The sequence below is a fragment of the Rhinichthys klamathensis genome, unplaced genomic scaffold (assembly GCF_029890125.1).
Source record: "Rhinichthys klamathensis goyatoka isolate OS25496 unplaced genomic scaffold, OSU_Roscu_1.1 h1tg000114l_1, whole genome shotgun sequence".
In the NCBI taxonomy this organism is placed as follows: Eukaryota; Metazoa; Chordata; class Actinopteri; order Cypriniformes; family Leuciscidae; genus Rhinichthys; species Rhinichthys klamathensis.
The window spans coordinates 1,573,586-1,587,476 of NW_026606651.1; the positions used below are offsets into that span (position 1 = coordinate 1,573,586).

Here is a 13,891-nt window from a genome sequence, read left to right on the forward strand (position 1 = left end):
TTTGAATGTTAGTAGATGAGTAAGACATTACCCGGTGGTCTCACAGTTGTATTTTGATTAAAAAGATATTTTATGATATTTTTATACCATTATTTTTTCTCTTTTGCGCTGCATGCTTTAACAATGCACATCACATAACTTAGGATATTTATTCGTAATGTTTAGTTTGTAATAAACACGGTCTTGTTTATTAAAGTAATCAGAATCTCTGATGTGAGTCTGTGGTCAGTCTGAAGCGTGTCTCTCCTCCTGCGGTGCAAATTCATATTCGTCTGTTTATGCTGCCTGTATAAATGAAGATCCTGTCGGAATGACACACTGCAAAACAATATTAGGGCTTATGAAAAAACATCAATGTATGCACAGCTGGCGTTGACACCTAAAACCTTAATTCAAAGTTATTATGACTGGTTCTGAAGACTAGATTCAGTTCGTCAAGCTGCATCGAGAGATTTATTTAGTAAAAAAAAGCATCTCACCAACAAGATTTTTTTTTCTCTTTTTAATATGACCTAGGTTCAACCTCTTATTAAATGAAAACATGTTTTTGTACATAGTGTGGGTGTTGCTAAAATAAAGTTGTAAACTCAAATATACAAGCTGTACTCAAATATAAAATTGGCAGAGAAAACTTCATAATGCAGTGTGCATAATTATTATTAATTTTCTATAATTTGTGCTGGAGCTTTTAGTGTCCTGAGGTGGAAAGTTTTAGCTTAGTGTTGAAATTAACACGACAGTATGTTCGTAATCTGTTATAGAAATTTTGTGTGTGTGTGTGTGTGTGTGTGTGTGTGTGTGTGTGTGTGTGTGTGTGTGTGTGTGTGTGTGTTTGTGGTTCATGGTGTGTTCTTTTCTTCTGCTGCTCGACCATGTAATGCAGGACACCTTTAACACTAATCTTTGAAGGTCCACAGATAAAGGCATTCTTGCTTGGCCGATAGTTTTTTTTTACAACGTAATACAGGGTTATGTGGTTTAGAATGACCATGGAGCAGTTTTATTTTTGATAAACTTAATAATTCATCTGCTGGGTAAGCCAAACAGTTTTGAATTGAATGGCAAATGAAAAATAAAACTCTGATCAACAGATCTTCATGTTGCATATGAATTCAGCATTGAACACTGAAACATTGATTTTACTGTATTACTTCAACTCATTGAAAAGGCTGCAACATGCATGAAATGTCATGATTTCTGGGGAGTGATTTTGTTGCAATATACCTGTAAATTGGGATTTGTTGTGCAAAGTGTCTCAAACTTTGATGAAGGATTTTTGTCCACTTCAATTTAAAATAGTTTAGAAATCTAGAACTAAACAGTATACATTCATGTCAACAAGTATTGTATACTGTAAAAAATAAAGTCGCAGCCTTACATTTTTAAGTACAATCAACTTGGATGTTAAAGTCATTTCAACTTAAATTACATTCAACTGACTTTAGAAATGAGTTGAATCTTGTATAACTTATATAAAAAAAAAACGTATTTTGATGAGTTAAAGCAATGTAAAAACATGTTGTCTTAACTTATAGATCATCTTTTTTTTTCTTCTTTTTTTTACAGTGAACCTACCCCACGACCAGGGTGAGTTGAAACAATAAAAAACATAAATGCATTTGTGCATTGATTTATTGTGTTAATCATATTTGGTTGCTCAAAATCAAAGTTAAATTGCTAACACATTTAGAAAAGCATATCTGAAAACATAACAGAACGTCTCATCATAAATCAAATTATAAACCAGACCTGACCTTTTACTGTCTTGCGTCAAAATAGTTTTTTTATGCTTTATAGTTATTTGTACTCCACTTTATCTACTCACAGCTTATACTGTGTTGGTCATGTATATGATTTCACCCGTTTAGCTAATATTTTAGGTTAAGCTTGGCATTAATTTATATAATCCTCTCCGGTCTCCCATATTTCAAATAATGTTGATTTCTGCTTTAATTATAAATGTTTTAACAGTTAAAATGAAGATGTGCACATATTACTGTGCAAATATGAGTCCTTACCATATATGTGAGTGCAGTGGGGTTGTAAAACCCTCCCATTGAGGGAGGCAGAGCCTCGGGAGGGATGGATGACAGAATGACAGCAGTGCGCGCGGAATAAATGCTCGCGCACCGGAGCGGCAGGAGCGCAGAGCTTCTCACGCGCGGCGTGTTTATACAGCGGCTCGCGCAGACATGCCACGCGTCTTCTGAGTGGGACATCAAGAAGGAAAAGTCTGAACCTTCCATCGGAATATTGGCAAGGTGATAACCGCACTGTGTGAGGCGATTTTTATAGCTTTTGAAAGTGGAAAGGTAAGTTGCGTTGCTATATTTGATTTACTCTCGAAAGTATATTTTGTTAATTGGACATTTTTTGCGAAATGCATACTGTAAATACGATGATGCTTTGTGAAATGGGCATGTGGAGTTGCTGTAGCTCATGATGCAACTGGTGTGTCCTGTTGAACATGCATGCATGGCTGCAGGTCAGTGCTTTTTTTGATAACTCCTGCATAGTTGGCTCACATTTATTATCATTTGGTTTTAAAAAAGGTCTATAGGCTGTAATTAATTGAATGTCTTTGTGTATGTGAAGTTCTGCCTGCTTTTGAGAACTGTCAGTGTGTTTCTATCTTTATATAGAAAAGGTTTGAAGCATGCACTTTATAGTTATTTACCATTTTTCTGCTTTATAGCAGAAATATCAGTGCATGAGATTTATTTAAACGTAATTGTTTACTGATTTTCATGACTTTTTAATTTTTTTTTATAAAATGACCACAATATGTGTGCAAATCATCTGTATTTGATCATTTTTTTTAACAACGAAAGCTTTTTTTGTATCGTATGTCTTGGTAAATTATGCTATTATTAGGATACTATCACGCGATTCACCAATACATGTTAACTGTTTGGATTAATATGTTTGGCAATGCACGAGCTGATCTGACAGTTAAATTGCTTTCAATAATGAAACCGTCAGCTTGATTCAGTGATATTAAATAGAATGTTGTCTTGCATAAAATCAGTTAAGTAACCAAAATGAAGCATCTTTTCTAATTCTAATTCTTACATTCTCTAGGAATGTAATATGTTCCTTTAAGATCTTAGACATGGTGCATGATTTTCTCAGTGGGAAATGTCATTGCAACAAATGCATTTTTTGTTATTTTATCATCCACAAATAGTTCTTGAAATCAAGTGTATTATAAACAAAAAGTTATTAGAACATGCTGGGAAGCTTCTTTGCAATTGAAAGTTGTTAGTTAGCTAGTTGTTTTTCCCTATTCTTTATTACAAAGCAGTCTCTGCAATTGTAATGTCTCTTTCCACGACTCTAAATCTGAATTAGTAATGTCTCATTTTGAGAGAATTGGACAATAGTTGTTCACACGAGGCCATATGCGTTTCATGCTGCCAAGAAAGGCGAGATGCAGGAGGACTGTAGATTATAAGCGTTTCTTACATGAACGTTTAATTGAGACTGAGCATGATGCTCATGAAGGAAATGCTACTGGCTTGTCAACAGAAAGGAAAGAGTGAATTGAAGTTCACAGCTTGTACACTGTGAAATGAGTCACCACTCTATCATTGAAATTATAAAAAAAAAAATATTGGGACGAATTGAACTGAATGCCTTTTTCTTCGAAATAATGACTTGCATTCAAAATAAAGCAATAGTTCGTTCCAAAAAAGAAAATTCTGTCATTATTTACTCCCCCTCATGTTGCTCCAACCCCAAATGATGCTATTATATTTCTGTAGAGCAAAAAAACTGAATTTGAAGGAATCTTCACAACTTATGCTCTATATTTCAATTCTTCTGAAGCTGCACAATAGTTTTGTATGAGAACTAGACTGAAATTTAATTGAATAATGTTCATTATTTGCTGAAGTTCCTCTTCAGTGAGCTGAAAACTCAAGGTCCTGATCACTGAGTCAGATAGATTTGTGAACAAATCGTTCAGTCTGATTTGTGAACTAGATCAAGAGTTCATTGACAAAATTCAAAATTCATTCACAAATCGGACTGATCAAAGCATGTAGAGCATGAGTCGTATGGACTAATTTCATGTCTTTTTTTTTTGTTGCTTTTTGTTCCATGGAAATATTAAAGAATACAAGCTTAGAACAAATTATTTTTGTTTAACTATTCATTTAAACCAGTTCTTACAATACTTATTATATTCATAGTTGGACCTAATTGAGAGTCTGAATATTTTCTTAAATGTCACAGGATGCCATCAGTACAATGAAAATGTGAATTTTACTGGCCTATATTGTTTTGCATCTCCGCATGTCTTCGCCTGCCTTTCCTGACACATTTGACATGTTGCTCTCCTTTGTCACATTCAACTCAATTGCAGATCAGCGCTGACGCACAGGAAGACACAATGCAGGAATCTGAGCCCAGCGTGTGTCAGCTGCAGCCCAACATCATCTCAGTGCGCCTCTTCAAAAGAAAGATCGGTGGGCTGGGCTTTCTGGTCAAACAACGTGTGTGCAAGCCGCCCGTCATCATCTCCGACATCATTCGGGGCGGGGCGGCAGAGGAATGCGGGCTGGTCCAAGTCGGCGACATTGTCCTGGCCGTGAACAACAAGCCTTTGGTGGACCTGAGCTACGAACGTGCGCTCGAGACCCTGAAGAACGTGTCAACCGAAAGCCACGCCGTCCTGATCCTCCGCGGACCCGAGGGCTTCACAACTCACCTGGAGACCACGCTGAGCGGCGACGGTAAACCCAGAACGGTTCGCGTCACCAGGCCCGTCAACCCCCCTCAGAGCAGGCCGTGCGAACGATGCTCGCCCCTCACGCCCAACATGACCAAAGAGCTCAGGGCGATAGAGAACCTGTCCTCTGCCTACACTCCCGGGAAAGAACCGTGGGAGAACAAACCCCTGATTCCCCTGCTGGCCCAGGACACTCTGATCAGAGAAGGAGGCCATTCAGCCCTGCTCCTCAATGGGGTGGAGGAGAACAACGACCTGTTAAAGGAGATTGAGCCAGTGCTGAAGCTCATCAAGAACAGCAAAAAAGAGATAAATGGAGAAGGTCAGAGAGTCATAGACAGGAAGGATGTCGAGGTGCAGGTGGAGAGGTGAGTGATGTCACAAAATTATGAAATGACCTCTTTTACCATAGCGAATGATCTGTAAGCTAATAAAATAATGTAGTAAATTTGCTTGTTAGCTCACCTAGTACAGCATTGCACTTGCAATGTGAAGCGCTCTGGTACTGCGAAGCATGAGTTAAAGGTGCAGTGTGTAGATTTTAGCGGCATCTAGCGGTTCGGTTGCGAGTTGCACTAAGGGCTCAGCCCACTGCTCACCCCTCCCTTCCGAAGAAGCTACGGTGGCTAAAACGGGATGAACATATCGTCGTCTGAGACAGCAGAGAATAGCCAGAGTAAGCCAAGTTTCTGTACCACAGTCCATTATAAACCACATAAAGTTTACAAAGCCATAGTCAGGTGAGGATCAAGGGTCTTAATATATAATATAGTAATAGTAATCAGCTGATTGTCTCACGAACGTAACCAGCACATAGCAAACCCATAATACAGCGAGGGAGAAGAACCACATGAAACTATCCAACTACATATTTTTTCTAACAGGGTAGTAAAAGTTTAGCTGGCTAATATGAGCTGTTATGCTGTAGGGCTGTGGCTGAGCTGGTTAAAGCATAAAGCCTTGTTTAAACTCGACGCGTCCGCATGAGCGCAAATGTGCGTGTGACAGCAGGTGTGACAGCGCGCACGCCTCCGCATCCCCTAGACACCATTTACTACACACAAATTAATACATAATAATGAATAAAAATATTGTTTTTTTTCTCTGGTTTTGAAAACTCTTCGCGATCGACTTAAAATGCTTCCAAGATCGACGGGTTGGTGACTCCTGTAATGTTACTGTTTTACGGTCAATAGTACTAATCAGCTGATTGTCAAAGCCATAACACAGCGAGGGAGAAGAACTAAGTTACATGAAACAATCCAGCTACATATTTTACACCACTGACAAGGGAAAAGTCACTACTCACGGTGTCTATGGCTAGCTTCTAGCTTTCTGTCGGCTACGGTAGAAACAATATGTCGACCTTCATAGAAGGGGGTGCCCGCGGTTATGTAGATATAAATATCTCATTCTAAGGTAATAAAAAACATAACGGTTCTTTGAGTAAGGTCTTTATACACCACTGAACACATAGTTATGGATCTTATATTGCATTTCTGTCAATATATCCTCAGAAACATTACACATTGCACCTTTAAGAGACAATTCAAAGACTTTGTTATGAGGATAGCAGATGAACCCAAGCGCAGACAATATGCAATCACACAACGTTTATTATAACAGAAAAACAGGGGAAAATAAAACCCACGAGGGGGCAAAACAGATGCAATACAAACGAGGGATAACTAAACTAGATAACACTTGACAAACACTAGACTATTAACAAACAGCAAATACAAGATCATGACGTTCTTCAAAGACAAGGTACTCACAGGTAGACTCTCACAAAGTGTGACACAATGAACCAGCACAGGACAGCAAATACAAGGGGATGAAATTGGGGAACACTAATGACAAAGACAGGTGAAACTGACTAGACAAGACGAGGGTAACAAGGGGGCGGAGTAACATAAGGAGACAACACAAGCACATGGCCCAAACAACAGACCATTGTACACAAAGCATGGGTCTGTCATGATCCTGCCACAAGACCAGGAAAAAATCAAGGACATGATGGCAGAATCATGACAGACTTAATATTGAAAAGTTAATACTTTTAACTTTTCAATATTTTAACGTATTAAATACGTTAAAATATTACTCATACTCAAATATTAACTTTATTAGTTTCTCCTTCTCCTCCACCCACGCTAGGAGGCGTACTGGGTGACCTCACATTCACTACAAAATATATGGCATTCCAGGAAATCTCTAAACTTTTCAATATAAAATTCAAAGTTAATAAAATACAAAGACTATTATATTGTTTTATTATTTTGGTTGCACTTTGTAAAGCACTTTGTGATTTTATCTGTGAAAAGCGCTCTATAAATAAACTTTACTTACTTACTTTACTTACAGTATAGAACCAAGTTAAAACGGCAGGGTTGTTTTTATCTCACGTTAACAATATTGGTTAAGGCCCGTTCACACCAAGATTTATAACTATAACGATAACCATAAAGAATTTTGTTCTAAACATCATTCTGAATATAAAAGAATAGTTCACACCACAACTGTAATGATAACGGCACAGAGAAATAAAATCATTGGAATCACTTTCAGAACAATTTCTCCAGCTGATGAATGATAAAACATTGACAGGTGACAGCCAATCAGAATCCACCCTGCTTTAATAACGACTGACGACACAACTGCAGCGTGCACTTAGTAATGCATTTGATAAAACGGTTAGTTCCAGTCCTTGATTCTGATTGGTCAATAGCTGTGTTTTATTCACGATAAAACACTGCTATGACCGCTTCACCCAACGGTTCTATGTATCACTACACAATCCCTAGCAACCACTCTTAGCAGCGTAAACATGTTCTCATTGATATTGTTCATTGAAGCTTATAGAATAGAGTATTGTGGGAGATCGAATAAGCGAGTGTACTTGCATTTACAGTAGATTTAGCATTTTCCCTCAAATCCGTTTTAATGGCCTCAGCGATTATCTTGTCCTTTTAACAGTTTTAACGGGTTTTCCGTGTCCAGACACGCTAATCATTTGTCATTTGTGTCTTGCTTCTCCGTGTTCACAAGTTCAGTCCTTTCAATATAAAAGTCTTTTCTACTGACAGACTCACTCGTAAAGACAGTCTTTGGCGCCATCTAATGGCGAAATAATGTAACTTCTGTTGCTGTTCACAGCCAGGGACTTTTTTTTTTTTCCAGCGGAAGAAAGACTTTTAGTGATTTTACTTAATGAAAGTTGCATTGATACATATTTTTTGGCTTTAATATTTTTATTGTGTGGTAACTGTTTTGTAAAAGCAATAAGGTACTCGAGGCTAGTGCTGCTGTATCGTGAATAAGTCACAGCTGAAGGTGTTACGTAATCAGATTACCTTTTAAAGGTGCTCTATGTAACTTTTCAACTAAAATTAATCCTTTTTTTATTGCCTGTGTGTGAAGGGGTTGTAATCACACATTAAAATGATCCTAATTGTTCATAGTGCTGGACGGGGCCTTTCGAACGAGCCCACCCCCGAGGTCCAACTCGCCCGGCTCCCCGAGTTATAGCCGTTCGAAATCGGGGGTCCCAGCGAACGGCGGTCCGGTAGGGGGAATCCCCGAGGTCCGCCACTCTAGTGTTCAGGCAAGGGTTCCCCTGGGACCTCCTCCCCCGAATTTGAGCTCTCTGGGTCTTTGCGTTCCAGAGATACGAACGATTTTCTTCTGAGACCGTGACGTCACCGGCGTCCGCAATTTTGCAGCGCGCCCGATGGTTTTCTGCTAATATCTCCGCGAAAACACCACCAAAAACTATGGAACTTATATGGTTCTTTTCAGCTCGACTAGATGGTCCCAACGAGCTCGGTGCTCGCTGAATCCGTCTAGTATTCGCCGAGATATTTGCGTAATAGACGGTATTGTCTATGAGTTCGAGCACGAGCGCTCTTGTAAAATTTGGTTGCAATCTGAAACATCACCACTAGAGGCCGCTAAAAGTTACATAGAGCACCTTTAAGTAACCAGTTAAGTTATGCATTACTTTTATATTTACAACAAAATGTCTTAGTTACTTTGTCAAATAAGTGACGCAAGTTACTTTGTTTTCCCATTTATTGAGTGACGTCTCCTGTCCCCTTGTTGAGAGAAATCGTGAGGAAGTGCAGAGTAAACATGATTACTAATGTGAGCATGCATTTACTCATCTCACTTGCTCAAAAACAGATTCAGTATTCCTCAAAATAAAAACAGTGAAATGCAAACTCAGAATATTATGTAAACCTGCAATAATTAAATACGTCAAAATATTAATCAAACTCAAATATTAACTTTATTAGTTTCTCCTTCTCCTTCTCCTCCACCCACGCTAGGAGGCGTACTGGGCGACCTCACATTCACTAGGGTACAAAATATATGGCATTCCAGGAAATCTCTAAACTTTTCAATAAATGTGCAAATATAGGTTATGGTTGCATTCTTCATTTTGAATTAAAGTTCTGAAGTGGCATTTAAAGGAACACTCCGACTTTTTGGGACTTTAGCCTATTCACCTTATCCCCCAGAGTTAGATAAGTCCATACATACCTTTTTCATCTCCGTGCGTGCTATAAGTCTGTTTGACGCACCCACCGCTAGCCTAGCTTAGCACAAAGACTGGATGTAAATGGTTGCAGCTAGCATACTAATCCAAATAAGTGACAAAATAACGCAAACATTTTCCTATTTACATGTTGTGATTTGTATAGTCACAGAGTGTACAAAAAACAAAGTCACATGAGACACAGACATATTTTAACCATATAAATACTGGGAACTATATTCTCTGAAGGCGAAGCACTGCTACTTGGGCGGAGTGATAACCGCAGCATCTGAGACAAGCCGTGGTGAGGAGCAGAGAGCGCGTCTCAGGTGCTGCGGTTATCACTCCGCCCAAGTAGCAGTGCTTCGCCTTCAGAGAATATAGTTCCCAGTATTTATATGGTTAAAATATGTCTGTGTCTCATGTGACTTTGTTTTTTGTACACTCTGTGACTATACAAATCACAACATGTAAATAGGAAAATGTTTGCGTTATTTTGTCACTTATTTGGATTAGTATGCTAGCTGCAACCATTTACATCCAGTCTTTGTGCTTAGCTAGGCTAGCGGTGGGTGCGTCAAACAGACTTATAGCACGCACGGAGATGAAAAAGGTATGTATGGACTTATCTAACTCTGGGGGATACGGTGAATAGGCTAAAGTCCCAAAAAGTCGGAGTGTTCCTTTAAGAAGCAAAGATGAGTCTACAAACCATGCACTACCACTTGAAGCTTTTCGAACAAGATATTTCTGGGAACAACTGAACATGAGTAATAACACTACAGCTAATTACATGAGCGCTATTGACTCAAGAAAGGTGTTCTCTCAAAGCATTATTGGTTTAATGTTGTCAACACAGATCGAGAAGACATCCTGCTCTTAGAATTAATTTGACTATTTAATTTAAGCTATACCTGTACTCCAAGTCTTTGCTACAATAAAAAAATCTGCTAAACATTGCCACCATTATTGTGTATTGTCTAAAGTGTATTGAGACTGTGTGTGACAACGAACCTCAATCTATTTCCTCTATTTTCATTACATGGCAATATGGTTTACAAATAGCTAGCCAGATTTTATTCAATGCTTCATAAACTATATTTTGGGAAAGTTCCGTTTTTTAATGCATTTTTTTCACGAGTTGATTTTGTGTTTATTTGGTGAGCCGAAAGTGAGTGAATCTGTACATAGTGTATTTATTCCATTCAGTCATTGAAATTACTCTTGCATTGAATGTTCATATTACGCTTAAGTGAGCAGGAAGTACTAACAGGCAGTGTGAGAAGCTTCCAGCAACATTAATAATAGAATGGATATATATAGACATAAATATTATTTTCATTTTGTGATCACACCCCAGTTTTCAAAGTACACCACTTGGTTCGAATTAATTATGCCTAAATTATTTGTTTCACTCTAGTGATGTAGTGTTGTCATATTGTTTAACCGAATGAGAGAAATGTGAAGATTTATGAATGTCTACTCTGTAAACGCTTCATTACACAAAACTGATTAGATTTAGTCTTTGTGATTCATGAATAGCAGCTGTCCCTGTTGAGGGTGCAAAAAAGTTGACCTGTTATAAATAATGACTGTTTCCAAACGGGTTTCCCAAACATTCTGCCATTGGTTAGTCAAACAATAGTCCCACTCCAAACTCTCGCCATTGGTTTAATCATTATTGCTGTTGTCGGGCAAGTCTGGATGCTCAAACAAACAAAGCAATTATTAGAAATGGCCTTAGGGTTTTATCGTTTGAAAAAGTGCACACTTCACCAGATTTCTTTTCTATATTACTAAACAAATTATAATTGCGCTTGGAATTTCAATCTGACTAGTGAGATGGCAGCATTTCATCCAAAACAAATCATGCTTCTCTAACATTTTTTCTCACATTTGTGTTGAATGTGTTACTATAAGTCCCAGCATGCAATGCAAAGTCAGCTAGAAAAAATGTTCTGTAAGTGTTTGTCGTTTAAATTTTTAAATGTGCTAATGCATTTTTAAAATGTGCTAAAAATGTGCTAAACATCTGATAGCATGGTTTATTGAACACTAGCTTAATCTGATTATGAAATTACATCAGTATGAATGGAATTGAGGCAATTTACCATTTCATTTAAAAGACAAAGTGCACATTGGTAGGCTTGAAAAATGAACGTTTTAATGCAGTGTTTCTCAACCCTGCTCCTGAAGGACCCCCAACACTGCACGTTTTCTTTTGCTGCGTTCCAGTCCACTTTTAGACACGCACTTGCGAACTTCCTCTGTTCCATAGCCTATGTGAATATATTGCCAACTTCACTGAACTCCTTGAGTTAAGCACTTCTTTATAATTGACTCCAGGTTCATTATGTTCCAACGTACGGAAGTGTCTGTCCGAGCTCACAATCGGTTTTGCGTGGGAACGCAAATACCTTTGCGAGGGAACGCAAATAACTTTGCGAGGGAATGCAAAGTTTCTCGGGGGAACGCAAAAGATTTGAAAAAAAAAATGAATCTCCCACCCTAAATTTTTTTCCACCACCACGTCCTTTTAGGGGCTCCGTACTCGAAACGAGGGAGGTTTATATGGATAGACCCTCGCTCCCTGGATTTTGACCGAGGAACGCAAATATCTTTACGAGGGAACGCAAAGTTTCTCGGGGGAACGCAAAAGATTTGAAAAAAAAAAAAATCTCCCACCCTAAATTTTTTTCCACCACCACGTCTACTTCACACTTCACACTTCAGGCAGCTCCATATACCACAATGCTACACGATTGTGACGTCACCGCAGATCTCGTCTAATCGCCACCACCACAAACAACTCTATGATATATTAATTATGATTTTTTTTATTTAAAACAACCCAAACACATCTATATACATTTGGATGCTGCAATAAACAAATTCTTAAAGAGTAAGTTTTTTAATAATAAATCAACTCCACTCTGATTCCAAGTAATCAAGGGCTTAGGACGTTCCAATTCAGCTCATTGCCTTTTCCGCCAGTAGTGGGCACTCATGCAACGTAAGCAATGACGTACATCCGAGTGAACGAGACGTAGGGAAGTTAGCGAGTGAAGGGCATGACAATTTTGGGCTGGAACGCAGCATTTGTCTCCCTAATCAAACACACCCAATTCAACTCATCAGCTCATTATCATGGGGATATATGTGATAATGAGCTGATGAGTTGAATCAGGTGTGTTTGATGAGGGAGACAAAGAAAACGTGCAGTGTTGGAGCAGGGTTGAGAAACACTGTTTTAATGGAATTCAAGTTAAGCTTTATGGATGGCATCTGAGGCCTGCTGTTGATTATGACTGACTATAATTTGACTAGTTCCCTCAGTTTATTAACTCAAACGTAATACACTTACAATAGACAAGAATAAATGATATAACCGAATGTGTTTTGAGTAGTTGTACATATATCTAGACTTGTTTCCTTCTGGCTGATGTTTGTGGTGTGACCTAAACTGTTTGTGACTTTCAGAGACCTTGGTGTGGGAAATGGACAGAACGCCCAGCTGGCGTCGGATAACGACAGAGTGTTTGATGACCTCTGGAGAAAGGACAACATGCCTATGGTGCTTAACAACCCTTACTCAGAGAGTGACAAGGTAAAATACAGTCTATATGGCTTCACATTTGGCTTTGAAGGACTGCGAGTGAGTCAGTAATCTACCAGTATTTGTTTTTCTGTTTTAAAGGTGCAAGTTCAGAAATATTGAAGCTGTACTTATACTGTAAAGATGGCCTGATCCGCTTGACAGCTGGCTGATAGTCAATGTCCTATTCTTAAATACAGGACATAGTTCCACCACATACATTGTTTTATTTGCTAATTCTTGAGATAAACTGTACTTTACTGTAAAATGTAGCAGAGGTTCTTAACTCATGGATCACAATAGGTCTATTCTCTTGGGTCATGGGCGGCAGTGAAAATCAATGCTTATTATAAAATGCAACTAACCATAAAGGTATGCATATATGAAAATGTAAATGCAAGAGCCATTTAGAAAGTATAGTGTAACACGCACACATATATAACGTGTTCTGAAGAATCTGTAATTTAACTTCAAGCTTGTTTTCAAAAGAACCTTAGAAAACAACTATATTGGTTTCTTGAGGGTTTCCTTGCTGAACTTTGCTGCCGAGAACTTTTATTCTGGAGATTTTCAAACTTTAACCGTATATTTAAAAAATACAATGTTTACCAAAACCAAAAATACAAATCACACCCGACTGAAATTATCTACAGAATAAGATTTAAATTCAGTCAAGAAGCATGTCAAGAAGTTCAAGCTGAATTAACTGCAGAAGTGCTTCAAGTACTTCAAGTAGGGTTACTTGTAAGTAACCATATGAAAGCCTGTCTCTAGTCTAGCGCCTGTCACATGGTCTTCTCTGTACCTGCCACACAGTGCTGGTGTAGCATGTGTTTCTACAGCCCTGGTTGTGGGGGTAGCAGTGCTTACATTTCACATCAGCACATGACTCTCTCATCTGGCCTCTTGTGACGCATTATCCCTCTGAAAGAAACCGGATGGATGGAGGCGATCCAAGAAAGCAGAGGGATGAATGGATGCAGCTGTGTGGTCCAAGACGAAGTTGCTCTCTTTCGCGTAATACAGT

At 38.5% G+C, this 13,891-nt stretch overlaps 1 protein-coding gene across 4 annotated transcripts in view; it reads left to right on the top strand.

Annotated features, from left to right (window-relative positions):
• Nucleotides 1-2,116: 2,116 nt before the first annotated feature.
• nos1 (nitric oxide synthase 1 (neuronal)) overlaps nucleotides 2,117-13,891 on the top strand; it is a 68,659-nt gene continuing 56,884 nt past the window's right edge. For all 4 annotated transcript variants that reach the window (XM_056254742.1, XM_056254743.1, XM_056254744.1 and 1 more), the window contains exons 1-3: nucleotides 2,117-2,312; nucleotides 4,367-5,100; nucleotides 12,750-12,876. In XM_056254742.1, coding sequence (XP_056110717.1) covers nucleotides 4,394-5,100; nucleotides 12,750-12,876 — 834 coding nt within the window. In that variant the 5' untranslated portion in view covers nucleotides 2,117-2,312; nucleotides 4,367-4,393. The remainder of the gene's footprint in view (nucleotides 2,313-4,366; nucleotides 5,101-12,749; nucleotides 12,877-13,891) is intronic.